The sequence below is a fragment of the Eschrichtius robustus genome, chromosome 4 (genome assembly GCF_028021215.1).
Source record: "Eschrichtius robustus isolate mEscRob2 chromosome 4, mEscRob2.pri, whole genome shotgun sequence".
NCBI classification, from domain to species: Eukaryota; Metazoa; Chordata; class Mammalia; order Artiodactyla; family Eschrichtiidae; genus Eschrichtius; species Eschrichtius robustus.
In genome coordinates this window covers 120,837,712-120,854,650 of record NC_090827.1, presented here as the reverse complement: position 1 = coordinate 120,854,650, position 16,939 = coordinate 120,837,712, and the positions used below count along the sequence as shown (strand labels likewise).

The window sequence follows — 16,939 nt, the reverse complement described above, 5'->3', positions numbered from 1 at the left end:
TGATTATGAAATCGAGTGATTTTAAAAATAGAATTTACACAATCAAATTGGTTGAAAATGCAGCAATGCTTCCATTGTTCAAAGCATTTTTTGATTACTATTTATGTACCATCAATGCCTGTTTACAGGAAAAATAGTTCCACAAAATTACAGCCACACCTTGTATTTCTGCTAAGAATCAATTAGTTACTTAGGTTGAAATGTTAAAGGGATTAAAATCAAGACAAAAGCTTGTTTCAAATGCGTGACAACTATAACTTGAAAACTATGAGAGAAAGTGTAATTTGTGTATGTTGTATAAGCAGTGACTAACATATTAGTTTTACCTCCTCCAACACTTAATGGCTGGGTCTCAAATGAGCTTTTAAAAGCTGACATGTTAAAGAGTCAGAAAACTTACCATAGAACAGAACCCAGTGGGGAATCACTTTGTACCGCCAGATTTTATACTGTAGTTTCAAGATCTGTTCCTGCCTTACCCCCATGCTGCATCAGTTAACAGTCCCCAAACTGGAAACAGACCTTACAACTGATGCCAAGAGAAGTTAGCCAAGACTTCCCTGGTGGCACAGTGGTTAAGAATCCGCCTGCTAATGCAGGGGACACGGGTTCGAGCCCTGGTCCGGTTAGATCCCACATGCCGCGGAGCAACTAAGCCTGTGAGCCACAACTACTGAAGCCCGCGCGCCTAGAGCCCATGCTCTGCAACAAGAGAAGCCACCACAATGAGAAGCCCGCGCACCGCAACGAAGAGTAGCCCCCGCTCGCCACAACTAGAGAAAGCCCGCGTGCAGCGACGAAGACCCAACGCAGCCATAAATTAATTTTTTTTTTTTTTAAAGAGAATTAGCCAACCATTGCCCCCTGAGAAACTACTAACAGTGAAGCTTATGGACATTAAAGGGCCACAATTTTTAGTTTACAAAGACATCTTCAGAAGCACTAAAACTATCCTTCAGAGAACACCATCTGGCTAAACATAATTGAAGTCCAGGTGATGGCTATGCTCAGAGGCTCAAGTCTTTTTCGACAAGCTATTTCATCCATCGTACAGCTTTCTTTTTAATCTCAAATTTTCATTTCTATTATAGGAATAAAAATATCACTAAGAAGGGAATACAGGAGAGAAGGGGGGAGAGTAGCCTCTTGATCTAAAAATCTAGTAATTACGTTCAAGATGTGACCAAACATCCCTGGTCGCTGACTGGAGGAGAGTTCAGGGAAGAGAGGAGGAACAGCATCGGGGAAGCCAGGCCCACAGCCCCTCCTGGACTTGCCCTCCCTCCCGAACAAGGGCAGCCAAACACAGCGGAGGCCAACCCAAGCCCCTACGGTTCCTGCTGAGGCTCAGTTTGCAACACATACCGCGGCAAACAGCAGCAGCCGTCCTGATTTGAAAGCGGAGGACCTGACTGACCACGGAGACCCTTCTCCCCACGGAGCCCTCGGCGGGCAGCAGCTGGGCTCACCCAAGAATGCAGAGACGGGGCTGCGAAAGCCGCTCTCTGCTCCTGTGTGTAAGAAGATGTTCAAAATTCCTTCCCGGACTCAAACATGGCACGTGGAACAGGATTTTTGAAAATGATAAAAGCATCTTCAGAGGCCAGGTGTTCTGACTTTCTGGCAGGCTGAGTGAGCTGAAAACCCTCAACCAGAGAAAGGTGGCTGTGATCTCCACCCTCACCCCGGCAGGCTGACCGTCACACCCCTGAGTTCTCTCTTTCCTGGAATTCAGTGGTCAAGAAAGGGCCCTGCCACTTCCAAGACAAGGGCCCACATCCTGCAGGCACTCCAGTCAGAGAATAGAAAGAAAGAAAGGCCCCTCCTAAGCCCGGGGCTCCTGTCAAACAAAGGTCAGGAGCCAGGATGAGAGTGAGCAGGGGGCTGTCTGACCACAGGGTAACCTTAAGTAATGGAAATGGTGATGGTGTCACAGGTGCTTCCTTTTATCGTTATGAAATGTTTTATAAGAATAACCTACAAGTTTCCTAAACCAGGTTCTATGTGTGGTAGAAATGTATGTACATATCAATTTTTCCATTATGCTATAGTTAGATTCAAGTAAAAAAAAAACGAATAAGCTCCCCTTTATCCACCATGAAATGGAGGCGGGGCGGAAATCTCTCAACCATTGGCACTGTGACCCAGGATACCAAACAAGGATGCCCATTTTGGGGACAGTCCTGTTTGAAAGGATTTGAAATTTTCAAATTTGCTATTTTGTATTTTTTTTTTTATCACTGAAACCTAGTTCTAATCCTGGCTCTGCCACAAAATTTCTGGTGACCTTGGGCACATCACTTCAGCTCTCTGTTAATGAGGCCACTGGACCTCAGGGTTTCTGATGTCTTTCCAGCTTCAAAATTCTATCTTGGAAGACACTTTCTCAAGCCAATGATTAAAAGAAGCTTATGTTACACTGTTTCTTTTTGTTGGCAAAGAAGAAACAGATGTTCCTTAAAAAGTGTTTTCTGTGCCCTTATTATTGCTCTCCGGGTAAGAAATCTGGAGTGACAGCTGCAGGCAGGTTGTACATGAACACCTTCTCCTGCCACTCCTTCCCCTCCATTACCACTCAAAAAAGTGACTACAGGCCAAAGAAGATGGCACAGCTTCTGCCTAAACCTTTACTTTTATAACCATTTAAGCATATTATGATTTTAAATTATACATGTTTATTTCAATTCAAATTTTCACAGAATAAAAGACTGCATTTCATTAGAGTCAATCTGCAGCAATTATTTCTCATAAAAAAAAAAAAAGACAATAATCACTCAGATTTCAGAGGTGAATGAAACCTCTTCCTGCAAAAACAAAACACGTGGAGGTATTCCCACCAATCCAGAAGCAGCATCTCGATGATGAGTTGAATCAACAAGACATGACACCTGACGTCATGCCCAAAGTAGGGTAAGGCTTGAAGCTGCAGGCGGCAAACGTTCTGGTAAAGGCGAGATGCAGGGGCTGCTCACGCAGCCCTCCACAGACACACCACGACGAGTCAACGGCTCGCGGCTCTCCCGCGTGGCAACGACCGACACAGGGTGCTCTCGTTACAAGTGAATGAGTTCAGGTTCAGGACACTCTTTACAAAAACGACAAGGTTCAAAATAAATGTTTACTCCAAGGCACCTAAGGTGTAAAGCTTTTTAGAAAATACACAGAAATGAACAAACAGACTAAGAAAGGGAATTAGTTCTCAATGGAAGAATCGGCTATTACTGTAACTACTGTAAATAATTAGTTCAGATAGATTACAATCAAAATACACATCGAACAGACTGTGCTGTGTGAGGGAACGTCTGACCAAAGAGCATTCCCCTGGGCACTTGGGGAGCTGTTGGTATGTGCTTACGGGGCTTCTTCCCAGAGCCAGAGAAGCTGCGCATCACTTGTATTTGTAATATCCTTCTCCAGTCTTCTTGCCAAGCTTATTCTCTGCTACCAGCTTATTCATGGATGGGCTGGACTGGAACAAGGGGTTCTTTGTATCCATTTCATGCCATCCTATTGAGAGGAGGGAAGAGAGCTTCGGATGAAGTGCTGGGTTTAGGTCTTGGCATTCCAGGGCAAGTCTGGAGGCAGAGCGTGGGGAGAAGGGCCCCTACTCTGATGTGGGAGAGCCCCACGGGCCTGACGCCACTCGGGCCCAAACGGCAGAGGCAGAAGGAAGGCTGAGCATGAGCCCTAAAGCGGGTGTGCTGCCACCAGGCCACGCCGCTCGAGGCCCAGCTCTACCAACGGCCGTCCTGTTCATCCAACCCCTTCCTGGGAATCGCTAATGCCAAAGGTCCAGGGTCACAAACAGAACCCATTCACCTGGTGGCTGGACCCCTCAGTGACACAGTGAAATGACTTTTCACTGACTTTTCAGCAAATCTGAATTTGCTGCCACTGGTATCTTGTACCCTCATAAAATTCAAAAGTTCATGCTTAAACCAGAGCCCTCCTTGCTCCTCCTATAAGTATTCTTTGTGCAACTTGGTATTATGAGGTACATTCAACTTCAGTAGCCCAATTTTGGTTACTATTTTAAACCTGTCTTCAGAGCCACTACAGTAAAATGAATACACTTTTTTAAATGGTTGTGCATCTTGAATGCAGTGGTTACACATATCAGCATATGTGATAGAATGACTGTGTACCAATGTCAATTTCCTGGCTTTGATACTGTACTATGGTTACGATATAAGATGGAACCACAGGGGGAAACTATATAAAGGGGTACACAGGCCCTGTTTGTGCTGTATTTGAGACTTCTTGTGAATCTATAATTATTTCAAAATGAAAAGTTTTTTTAAAAAAGTTGCCTTATGAGGAGAATAGGCAATCACATTTTTCCTTCTGCCATTTCACTTTAATCTTTAAGCTGGTGGGGCAGGACTTTGGAAGGTCTACTAAGACTCCTTATCTGTTTAAATAGGCATTATACTTATTCATAGTTGAGAGAGACTACCTCAACTCAAATGAGGACAGACAACAGAGAATTCCAATTCTTACCGTCCATGATGAACTTCGTAGTATCCAGCCCAACATAATCGAGAAGCTCGAATGGGCCCATGGGGTACCCAGCACCCAGCTTCATAGCAGTATCGATGTCTTCCTTGGATGCGTCACCTAAGCAGAAGAGGGCAGTGCTGAGTCCCCACCATCCTTCCCACAATCCTCCTGGTCACGTGCTGAGTCCCTGAATTACCAGCATTTTACATATTTGCACATTCAAAAAACATCTGGAGTCAGGAACTCTGGCTTAGGTAAGATTTTTCTCAGAGATAAATGCCAAACAGGTCACAAGATTTTCAAAGCTACTCCACAAAGTTACTCTGTGAGGTGAATTCTAGAGCACTGCAACCTTGTTCATGGAGAGAGAAGGCCCCAGTGGCCTGGAAACATTAGTTACTTTCTAATGGATTGGGAATCACCTTCTCTGGAATAACTTACTAAAATATCCTTTAAAGCGAGGACATGTTTTTGATTGATAAATGGCCTTTTTTTTGTTTTTCTATGTATTGCATGTATATTTTTCCTTTCCAGCTTTCCTGGTTTTATAAGCAATGAGTATTCCTCTGGAATCACATGCACACAAACTCTTCAGTCAAGATAATGTTTACAGGAAAGCCCAAACCTGATTTAGAACTGCCATGCAAGTTTGAAAGTGTGTTGAGGAGTCAAGGACCAAGGTGCTTTTTTCTTGGAATTTTTATCCTTCACATAATGTCCTTGGGTCACAGAAGTCTTTACAGAGAACAAGCTGGTCCCTTTCTCCAAAATCAGGACTAGCCTGTAACAAGTGTCTATCTAGAATTTTGTTCCAAAGCATAAAGAAATGGTCAATTATACCAAAGCTAAATAAAATTAAAAAGTTATAAAATACTTGAGAGATTTCACAACCTAAATATTTCAGATTTTTAGGCATGAGGAACAAGAACTACTTAAACATGCATAAAGACTCTATTTTTAAAAGCATATGAAGTACTGAGGTAATGCCAAAGGATTTCAAGGCAGTTCAAGATGATTAAAATACCAACCAATGATTTCTTACGGGAGACATTATCAGTACTCCACTGATTAGTCAACCAGAGGATCCTGAGAACCATGATTTGAGCTTCAGGCCATAAGAGAGCAAAAATGATCACATACACATTAGCCTTATCAGGCAGCCTCATTCATTCATTCAACTTTTGTTTATATCTGTTATGTATCAGGCACCAGAGACTTGGAATGAGACAAAGAAAAACAAGACAAGCACTCCAGTGTTCACAGTATAATGGGAGGATTCAGATGTGTAAACCACAAATTTCATCATGACAAGTGCTGAGGAGTCATGAAGACTCACACGGCTGCGTGGGCAAACACGGAGAGATTTACTCATACTGCCACGACTCCACCACAACTGCCAGCCAGGCCCGGGCCCTGGCGGTCCTGAAGAGAATCCCAGGGAGGGGCAGGGAAGGGCATTCCAGGGAGCAGGAACAGCACGTGCAAAGGCAGGAGTGAGAAGGAACACGGCAGCTGATGAGTGGATTATGCTGAGAGGATTTCATGAGACGTCGAGGTTTCTGTGGCGTCAGGGCCCGAATGCCGGAGCGACAGCCCAGGACGCTCCTCTGGCTCAGCTCCTGCTGTCCCTCCCTGGACTGGTACCCTGTCCTCAACAGCGCAGACCTCTGCTCAGGCGTCACCTCATCAGAGCCTCCCCCTCCTCCCTGCATATAAACTAGCAACTGTCAGGACTCCAGGCTAGGGCTCTGGCCATCCCCTAGACTTTATCTTTCTCGGGGATTACTGGTCACAACCTAACATGTTATCTATCGGTTCATTCGCTACAGGCTGTCTCCCCTCATTAGAATCTAGGCTCCCTGGGGATAGAAATCTCATAGCATAATGGTTCCAACTTACCTAAAGCCATTTAATCAAATCAATATTCAAGGCAGACAATAAACCCTAGAGTCAAAACTGTTATTCCAGATTCAGAGACTCACTTGACTAAAATAATATGAAGACACAGCACATTATGTAAAAAAAATCTAAAAAGCTTTACAAAGTCAGTACAATTCTAAAAATTCTGTTCTCAGTAACACAGGGCGAAAGAGGCAAAAAGAAAAGAGAGAGAAATAAAATACACACCGGTGTGCCAAGTGGGAGTTAACAACACGTGGTATCGCGTTTTAGACCAGTAATTCCTACTCTTTAGAATCAAGCACTTCACTCAGGACCTGACACCTTCTCCAAAGAAAATGCACATATACACAAAATTCTGCATCAACCTTAGGAGGCTCATGGGACCCACCCCCACCCCCAGCTAAAAGCCCCCAACTCTGAACAACAAAGAAGGGCGTCCTCAGTGAACTCCCAGCTCTTCTGCAGGCCTGAGAACCTGAGACCTGCCCCAACAGGCTTCTTTTGCCGGCTCATCAGCACCACCTACCTACCATTCTTGGCATTAACAACAAACCAGAGTCACAGCAAAGAGATCAGAACCGCAGTGCAGCCACCATTCCTTCATTCATCAACAGCTACCTAAAGCCTGTCCTACACAAGCACTTTGCGGGGCATGAAGATGGGGACCCAAATACTGCCGCAGAAAACAAGAGTACAGTAGGAGAAGAGAGACACATGCCGTGCGGCAGGGACGAGAGCAGCACACGCCCCGAAGGAGAAGCAAAGTGTACAGAGAGTCACGACAACACAGATCACACCCAGGCTGGAGCGCTGGGGACAGCCCAGTGGGGCCTTGTGAGAAGGTGGGAGTAAGGTGTGGGCGAGGACAGGAAGGCAGAGGGTGAGGAGAAAGAAGGCCCCCCGGCGAGGGCACCGTATCTGGTAGGCTACGGTGGAACCGCTGAACACGTCTTGGGCGGGGGAGGGACAGTGTGCGCAGGATGTCGCACAGTGCCTGGGGAACAGGCTCACGACGCTCCCAGGGTGTCACCCGAGAGCCCCACCACGCTGCCAGAGCGGACCCTGACCTGTCACAGTGGCATCTGACAGGGGCAGCTGTCTGCTACAGGCACCAGCCTGCTCAAAGGTCTGCAGAGAGAGCCCGGACCCCCAGGGATGAGGGTGACCGAGCCCACCAATCAGGCCTCGGTTACAGTGGGAAGGATGAGAGCAACGGAAGGAGAGAGGACAGAAGCTGCAGGGCACTGGGGAGGAAGGCACGACCCAGAGGCAAGGAGGCTCACAGCGCCAGAGAGCAGTGATGGGGGCGGTGAAGCGCCGCTAGACTCCACAGGCAGTTGACGGAAGCGCTGCTGGGGGCCTGTGCGCTCTGAAAGCTGCTCAGCTGCCCAGGAGGCCCGAGTGGACAACGACGGAGCTGATTCTCTGTTCTAATGCCCCACACGTCCTTCTGATGAACCTCTACCGCCCAAAGCAGCATTCTGCCAACCTGAGTGGCACACATACCTTGGGAATACCAAAAGTGTTGTAACGGACCCAAAATTCATGTTGAAATACTACCCCCCAATGCGATGGTATAAGGAGGTGGGGTCTTGTAGGAATTAGGATTAGCAGAGTCAAGGGTGGAGCTCCCATGAATGGGATCAGAGCTCTTCTCAGAGTCATAAGAGAGCCTGTTTCCTCCCTCTGCTCTCCGCCATGGGAGGCAGTCTACAACCAGAAGAGGGCTCGCACCAGATACCCAATCATGCTGGCACCCTAAATTTGGACTTTAGCCTCCAGAACTGTGAGAATTAAATTTCTGTCATTTATATGCCACCCAATCTATATTGCTGTATTTTTTATAGCAGCCCAAGCTGACCAAGACAGTGTCATCCAGAGAAATTCTCCACAATGAGTTCGGGAAAGGCTGGGCTAAACTGCCTTCACGGCTTGACTCTGCTGCCCGAGGGCAGTACTGCATGCACTGTGCCCTCACCCTCCTGGACAACACAATACCTGAGGAGACCAGTTTGGAAAAGGCACGAGGTAACGGGAAATCCTTTGCTGCCTGGGGGAGCCTCACTGAAGGCAGGCTGACTGGCACAGGGAGACTGGGATGCCAGGGAGGAACCCAAAGTGACAAACGAAAAGACACGGCAGCGAGAGGGGATAATCCTAAATGCCTTCAGGTTTCAAAGAAGAACGGATGCAGCTCCGCCAGCCACTCAGAGCAGGCTCACAGAGGCGGGGTGGCAGGCGTGCACGTGAGCACCCCCTGTGCTGGCTGAGTGAGGGCAGAACCTTGAGGTGGCAGAAGGGACATGGTAAGAAGCTGAGGTGTGAGGAGTCCAGACCACAGTGTGGCTTCCTGGGAAACAGCACCCAGACATGACCCCCAGCACCTCCAGGGTACTGAGGGCACCGCCAAGAGCAAAGTAAGAGTACTTCCCCTGCGGGGTCAGATTCCCCTCCGAATTTCACCTCCCAGGTGGCTAGTGATGGTGAAGGTTAAAGGGACTCCATCTGTTTAGAAAAGGACCACTGCTGGTAAGAGGAAAGTAGAAGATAAGAAAATGACTTTCAACTTACAACCAGATACATGGTTCAGTTGAAAATATATCAAAGTGACAGCATGTTTCAGTGAGAAAGACACCATTACGAGGTGGATCACCCGCATGCTACATTCTAAAACATTACATTACAAAAAAAACTCTGCCTTTCAAAGTAGGGCAAAATGCTTCATGCTGTCTTTGAGGTGTAATTCGGCATATTTGTTGATAGATAAACACAGAAGTGTTGGTTTGATCTTGGAGCAAAAGTGAGGCAAATGCCTCCATAAAACACAGAGAAAAGTTTTAATATTTAAAGCAGATTTTGAGGAAGCAAATATGCTTTCATCTCTCTGGAAGAGCTAGTATAAATGTTTTGTTTCAAAAATGACATTCTCAGGAGCAAGCGTTTGTGAATGAAGTAATTGAAAACAATTACACTTGCTTTTCATCCAGTCCTATTAAGGCCTGTTTGCCTTTGAAGCAGACATGATAGTTACCTTTCCAGAAATGTGGTAGGTAAGGTAGGCAGGAGGATACATGACATTTTATAACCTTGGACCATGTCCCAAGTCTACTTCTGCAACAGGGAGAATCATTCTTTGTCAATCAACAAAGTATTGAGAAAAAACCATTTCAGACCATTCTTAAGGTTAAAAAAAAAAATGCATCATAACATCACTCAGCAAGGATGGACAAGGCTGTTAGAAACATTCCTTGTCACGCAACAGCCCTGTTACTCAGTTCCCTTCTCCTGTCACAATTTTAGAACCTTAGGGAATTTTAAAGGTTTCCTAGCCCTGTGATTTTTACATCTACATCATCATCATCATCGTGATTATTATTATTTTAAACAATAAACCCTTTAACCAGAGATCCAGGATATAAATCCGTGTTGGCCTATGATTGCTCTGGCTGGGACTGTAGTGGGGGTGCTGTCCCAGGGCCACCTCAGAGGGAATCCAGGTGGGCCTGGGAACACAGTGACAGAGGCACGGGGGCCCAGGGTCAGGCTGATCCACAGAGCCAGAAAACAGAAGCTCCTCCCCTACTCCCCATGGCCCATCCCTTCCCACAGACCCTGCGGGAGAACTCCCAGACTCGCTGCACCCAGCCTGGGTCGGGACAGCTACCTCGTTCATACAGCCTGACTGCTTCCATGAGGTATGGCACCAGGAGACGGTTCACAATAAACCCGGGAGTATCCTGTCAGAGGAGAGAGAAAAACAGTAGACAAATGAATTTTCCATGAACTTTATCTTTTGTAAAGTCACCAGATCACTCCTTCTCACCCTGGACTGTTACCCACATTTATGAAGCTATACATTTTCAAAATGTTTTAAGGTACCAAGACAGTCTCACTTCTATCTCACATGACAATTTATCCAACAATTATAGTACCCCAGAAGCCCCTACTGCACGGACCCTGAAATAAAGGCAGATAAGACAGAGGGGTCACTAGAAAGAGCATGGCTTTGGGGGCAGGCAGATCTGGGCTCGAATTCTAATATTCTCTGACCTTGCATCATTCTGAATCTCAGTTTCATCATCTGTGAAATGGGAACAGTAACTTCCACCTCACAGGCTGTGAAGATAAATCAGAACACATAAAATGCTGTGCATATAGCCCTCCCCTCAAATGGTAGTCTTTTTACTCCTCTTCTCTCCCACATCCCTTTCAGGAGTCTAGAAAAAGTAACACTCCATCTTGAACACTCCTCGTAGGAGCACGACCTCCCGGCTGCTCAGGATTTTCTCAGGCTCCAGCGCACAGCACAGGATGGTGGAGCTGAGGACAGGCGCCGGGGCAAACAAGCAGATCCTAACAGATCGATGGCCTTTCACAGCTCACTACCGAAGACTCTTTACCCTGATGACTCCTTGTACTGCACATCCTTTCTTCATTTCCCCCCTCATTAAAATGCTTAACCATCTCTCCTGGAGGCCTAGTATGGGATCTGGATTCTACCTACTGATCTCTTTTGGAAGCCTGTGGGGCAGGCTGGGTTGGTTGACTTTTTGGTGGTATTTATGTGAAGTTGATTTCCACTAAGTAAATGGAGCCCACTCTTTTAAAAAAAGGCTGTGATCCTCCTGCAGGAAGAAATCTGCACCCTGGCCCCAGGCCTTGTGTCCCGTTTCAAGCACACACTGGGCACTCCATAAACATCTGAATTAAAGACGCCCAGCCTCCTGCATTACTCTTTCAACTCACCTGACTGCACACCATAGCCACAGGATTTGTACCTCCTTTCACTCTGGACAAGCTGACAGCACCCCTACCCCATCTCCCAGGAATACAGAGATGCACAAAAGAGCCTTATCAGTTTAACCAAGACTATATTAATATAACAATGTTGATTTAATAACTAGGGCATGGAAGCAACTTAAATGTCCATCGACGGATGAATGGATAAAGAAGATGTGGTACATATATACAATGGAATATTACTGTTAGAAAAAAAGAAAGGAATAATGCCATTTGCAGCAACATGGAGGGACCTAGAGAATCTCATACCGAGTGAAATAAGTCAGACAGAGAAAGACAAATATCATGATATCGCTTATATGTGAAATCTAAAAAAGTGGTACAAATGAACTTATTTATAAAACAGAAATTGAGTCACAAGTGTAGAAAACAAACTTATGGTTACCGGGGGAAAGTTGGGGGGGGTGATAAATTGGGAGACTGGGATTGACAAATACATACTACTATATATAAAAGAGGTAATTAATAAGGACCTACTGTGTAGCACAGGGAACTCTTCTCAATACTCTGTAATGACCTATATGGGAAAAGAATCTAAAAAAGTGGATATAGGTATAACTGATACACTTTGCTGTACAGCGGAAGCTAATGCAACACTGTAAATCAACTATACTGTAATAAAAACTTTTTAAAAAACTAACTAGGGCGAACATGCTTTTCAACTTCAAAAGGTTTATTGTAGAAATTCAGGATGGGGTAGGGTATCTGAATACATGAAGCACACCATATACAAGGTTAGAAATCAGAAAAAAGCCTGGGAAAAATATTTTCTCCATATATAATACATGGAGTTTTAAAATCATTTACATAAAGAGCTCATAGAACTCAATAAGGAAAACATGCTAAAACTCACAAAATATTTAAAGAAATATTCATTAGAACAAAATAGCATGTTGCCAGTAAGATTATTGGCAAGAGGTTTTTTCCCCATTATAATATTCAATGCTGTTGAGGATGCAGAGTGATACTCTCATAATATTGGTAGAATGTAAAGAGACACAGCCCTTTAATTAAGCAATTTAATTTTATGTAATCATACACCTTACATTTTTCATACACATATATTTATTAAATATACTTTATTTACTGTATTTATTATATACCAGGTATTGTTTGTTCTAAGTACGTTACAAATATTAATTCATTTATTCCTCATAATAACCCTGTGAGACAAGTAAGTACTATTATTACCTCTACGTGAGGTAGAGGATACTGAGGCACAGAGAGGTTAAGTGACTTGCCCAAGGTTACACAACTAATCAGTGCCAAAGCCAGGATGTGAACCCAGGCAGGCTGGCTCCAGACTCCGTGGCCTTAACCTTTTCATACCACACTTTCCCTGTGAAGTCTTACTAGGAAGAAAGACACATTTCAGGCACGTTCATGCCATTCTTCTGTGTCGGGTGTTGGTAAGCTACAATCCTGCAGGCCAAATTCAGTTGTAAATAAAGTTTTAGTGGAACACAGCCACACTTCTCTGCTGGTATGGTCCATGCAGCAGAATCGAGTAGTGGCAACAGAGACCATAAGCCCTAAAATATTACTACCTGGCCCTTGACAGAAAAGTTTGCTGACCCTTGTTCTATGTGATTGCCTTCTGTCGTCTGGGTGCCTCAGCAAGAGCTTGAATAACTGACCCTGAAAGACTCCCCCAAAGCCCTAAGGTATCACCTAAGAAGAGAGTTCTGCAATGATGTAACAAGGGCAATTTTATGAGACCAGAGTTCCCAGGCCTGCATCTGCCATGGCCAGTCTGATGGAAGAACGAATCATCACTCTGCATGAATTAATGACTGTGCTGCTGAAGACCATCCCTGGCTTGTTCCCGCACCTCCATTTTCATACCTGGCTTTTGATCTGCTGCAGGCTGATGTCCTTTCTAACACTATGACTACTTTCTGCCACAAACAAAGCATCAACTGGTAAGAAAAAGTGCAACCATACCCTCTGGGTATTAATGTGATTTTTTTTTTTAATCCAAAATATTTAAAACCATAAGACTAGACCAAAAAAAATGAGTGTTAAAAAATGAGATTCCCTAATATAACACTACAGACCTCCACCGGGGGGACTGGCATGTGGAAGACTATTGGGGCCCACATCGACAGATGACTGATTCAGATGATTCATGAACAATCTGAGTTTTCATGGGTTAATACAATACTGTGAGTTCAGACTTGAGACTATTTTAGAAAGCAAAACTATGGTATGAGAAGAACCACAGTGGTATTTAAAAGATTATGGTCAACCAGCAATTCCACCCCTGGATGTATATCCAAAAAAGCAAAAACACTAATTTGAAAACATACATGCACCCCAATATTCAGAGCAGCACTATTTACAATAACCATGACATGGAAACAACCCAAGTGCCCATAACAGACAACTGGCTTAAGCAGACATGATATATATACAATGGAATACGGCTCAGCCATAAAAAAGAATGAAATTTTGCCATTTGCAGCAACATGGATGGACTTGGAGGGCATTATGCTACGTGAAGTCAGACAGAGAAAGACAAATACTGTATGATATCACTTATATGTGGAATCTAAAAAATACAACAAACCAGTAAATAGAACAAAAAAGAAGCAGACTCATAGGAATAGGGAACAAACTAGTGGTTACCATGGGGTGGGGACAGGGAAATACAGGGGTGGGAGAATGGGAGATACAAACTACTGGGTATCAGGTAGGCTCAAGGATGTATTGTACAATATGGGGAATATAGCCAATATTTTGTAGTAACTGTAAATGGAAAGTAACCTTTTAAAATTGTATAAGAAATTTTTTTTTAAAAAAAGATTACGGTAAAAAAAGTAGATAACATATTTATAAAAATTTGTAATGGAATTCTGTGACACAATTGTCCTTTCAGAAAAACAGCCAAGTCATGCAGAAGTGCAGTCCCTAAATTTGGGGGGAACTGAAGAGGAACTACAGCAAATGTAGAGACTGAAGGTAATCAAAACAAAGTAGGTGACAGCAGCTGGGGATAATTTTACATATAATACCAGGTATCTCAAGACAGGGGAAAAAGGCCGGAGGCAAGCTTTCCACCCACCACACTTCTTACTGAAAAACAAAACAACACAAACAAAATCATAAGCAACATTCCACTGAGAAACAGCTTCGTTTTTTTGCTACCTTGGTTGAGGTGGGCTCTACCTCTCTCACACCGTTTCCCTAATCACCTGCAGTGTTCTTTCCAAAAGGGAAGCCCCAGTTTTCTGTTCGGGATTCATGTGCCACCAGGCTGTGCCTGACACACAGGGTTCTGGTTCCTCAGGGCCCAGAAGAAGCTGAAGCTGATGGGGTAACAAAAACCACTGATGGAAACACAATCACTCATCAAGAGACAAAAGTCAAGACCCAGAGAGAAATCTGAGTTTTCAATTTAGCTGAAGCCGTGGCTCCATTTGGATTGCAGACTATCCACCTGATGGCCTTGAGCACGGCTTAGGAGTCTGGTTTCCCTGCTGGATGCAACTTGCTTGTTACAGCCTGCGGACAGGCCTGCAGCAAAAGTGGCCCACGTCCCACATCATCCTACTATGGAAGAATCCTACCTGGAATAAATCAGATTCTGAGAAAAATCACCCCCTTACCAAGCTATCCATACTCTACCTTGCAAGCAACAGGATGCTTTCCCAGGGTTTTGCTGAAGTCTACCAGAGATTCAAAGGTCTTCTGGCTGGTCATTGGTGTTTTAATGACCTGGAAACGCAAAGCAGAGAAGAATTATAACCAGAAAGTCAGCAAACAATCTCAATAGAACAGTTCAAGGAAACACTGATCAAATATTGCCACACAGGTGGCAAAAATAATTTTAGTTTCAGATTAGAAGGATTTCAGGCCAGAAACAAAACATCCACTTTAAGATAGTGGACTACTGCAGAACACACAAAATCAAGGCTTAAAATATAAATGTGGGGACTTCCCTAGTGGCGCAGTGGTTAAGAATCCGCCTGGCCAAGGCAGGGGACACGGGTTCGAGCCCTGGTCCGGGAAGATCCCACATGCCACGGAGCAACTGAGCCCGTGTGCCACACAACTGCTGAGCCTGTGCTCTAGAGCCCGTGAGCCACAACGACTGAGCCCACGTGCTGCAACTGCTGAAGCCCACAGGCCTAGAGCTCGTGCTCCGCAACAAGAGAAGCCACCGCAATGAGAAGCCCGTGCACCGCAACGAAGAGTAGCCCCTGCTCGCCGCAACTATAGAAAGCCCGCGCACAGCAATGAAGACCCAACACAGCCAAAAATAATAAATAAATAAACAAAATAAATAAATTAAAAAAATATATATAAGTGTGTGTGTGTGTGTGTGTGTGTGCACACGCGCGCGCGCAGGAGAGTTCTACGGGTTTTGTCACTGAGACAGACCTGGGTTCAAATACCAATCACACCACTTACTGGTTCTGTGACCCTGGGAATGTTTCTTGAAACTGAAATGACATTGAAATCACTCTACCTACCTCAAGGAGTTAAGGTGAGAATGGAAGTAGATTAGGAAGTAAAGCATTAAGGGCAGCTCCTACGAGGGCTGAAGTGCTCAGTAAATGCTGGCTTTTATTAGGGTTTTACTTGCTACTGTTCAGTATTTCAGGGAGGTAACTGGAAGTCTACTAGAGTGTAACAACTGCCCTTACGGTACTCTGCATGAAGTCACACCTTCTCTTAGCGTACGGATGAGAAGGAGCCTCAGGAACAGGTGCACTCAGGTCGCCCAGGTCCTGTGGATTCTGCGACGAGTAACCCCCCCCCATTTCTCTGCCCGCTCCCACACAGATGCCCCAAAGCCCAACAGCTCCCTTTGCCTCAGGACAGGTTCATCCCAGAGGAAGGCTTCCATAACCAGCGAACACCAGCCAATGGCTGGGGCCTGCCAGCTGCCAGGCGCCTCAAGAAGGCTCCTGGCCGTCCTGCTGACCTTCTCTATGAGGTGCACTGCCAGAGTATGACTGCTACCCCGCTCACAGTGGGCTGCTGGGCTCTACGGAAGTCAGCACCAAGGGCCACACCTGGCAGTCCACTCTCAGGCGTTGTCAGCAATTAGATTTCAGCAAATGGAGAGAGACCCAGATGAATTTAAACTTAAAAAAATATAGAAATTAAATATATAATTTAAATGCCAGTTAAGGAACTTCAACCAGAGTCAAAGCAAACAGGCTTGGCTTCTACGTCAGACCCTTTATATGAGCCTAGGCAAGTCAAATCAACCCTCCGTGCCTCACCTTTCTTATATGAAATTGGGATGGTGATATCTGACACATCCTCCCTCTTTTAAGAGGGCTATATGGTGTAATGAGCTAGTGTCTGTGCAGGATGAAAAACTCTATATAAATGAAGAGAATCATTATCATTCATGTTTTAATGTGATCACAGCTTGGGGTGTGGGGCTACGTTATGGCACTAAGGGAAGTAAATGAGTGGAAAGAGAAAAAAGCACCATGAAGATGGGGCTGAGGAATGGGATGAGATGGGCCAGAAACTGCTCTGCAGGTATCACAATTCAAACAGCAATACGAGAATTATTCAAGAGGAAGTATAAAATCACCTCCATCAGAACCGTATAGATTGAGCTAGGACAAGGGCTGCTAATTATGAAGTTTTAAAAAAATAATTTGTTGGCTTAAAGGAGTCAATACTATAGGTTTTTTTTTTTAACAGGAGGGATGCATATTTACTCATTCGTTCAACAAGTAGCAATGTGCTACATATATTCTGTTCCAACACA

At 44.8% G+C, this 16,939-nt stretch overlaps 1 protein-coding gene across 2 annotated transcripts in view; it reads right to left on the bottom strand.

The window, feature by feature from the left end:
* Positions 1–2,652: 2,652 nt before the first annotated feature.
* Positions 2,653–16,939, bottom strand: part of HADH (hydroxyacyl-CoA dehydrogenase) — a 48,590-nt gene continuing 34,303 nt past the window's right edge. The window contains exons 5-9 of one of the 2 annotated variants that reach the window (XM_068543286.1): positions 14,830–14,919; positions 10,067–10,139; positions 4,501–4,617; positions 3,356–3,507; positions 2,653–3,085 (exon numbers count right to left, since the gene is read on the bottom strand). In XM_068543286.1, coding sequence (XP_068399387.1) covers positions 3,389–3,507; positions 4,501–4,617; positions 10,067–10,139; positions 14,830–14,919 — 399 coding nt within the window. In that variant the 3' untranslated portion in view covers positions 2,653–3,085; positions 3,356–3,388. Of the gene's footprint in view, positions 3,508–4,500; positions 4,618–10,066; positions 10,140–14,829; positions 14,920–16,939 lie in introns of both variants that reach the window. The other variant, XM_068543285.1, reaches the window with a different exon arrangement.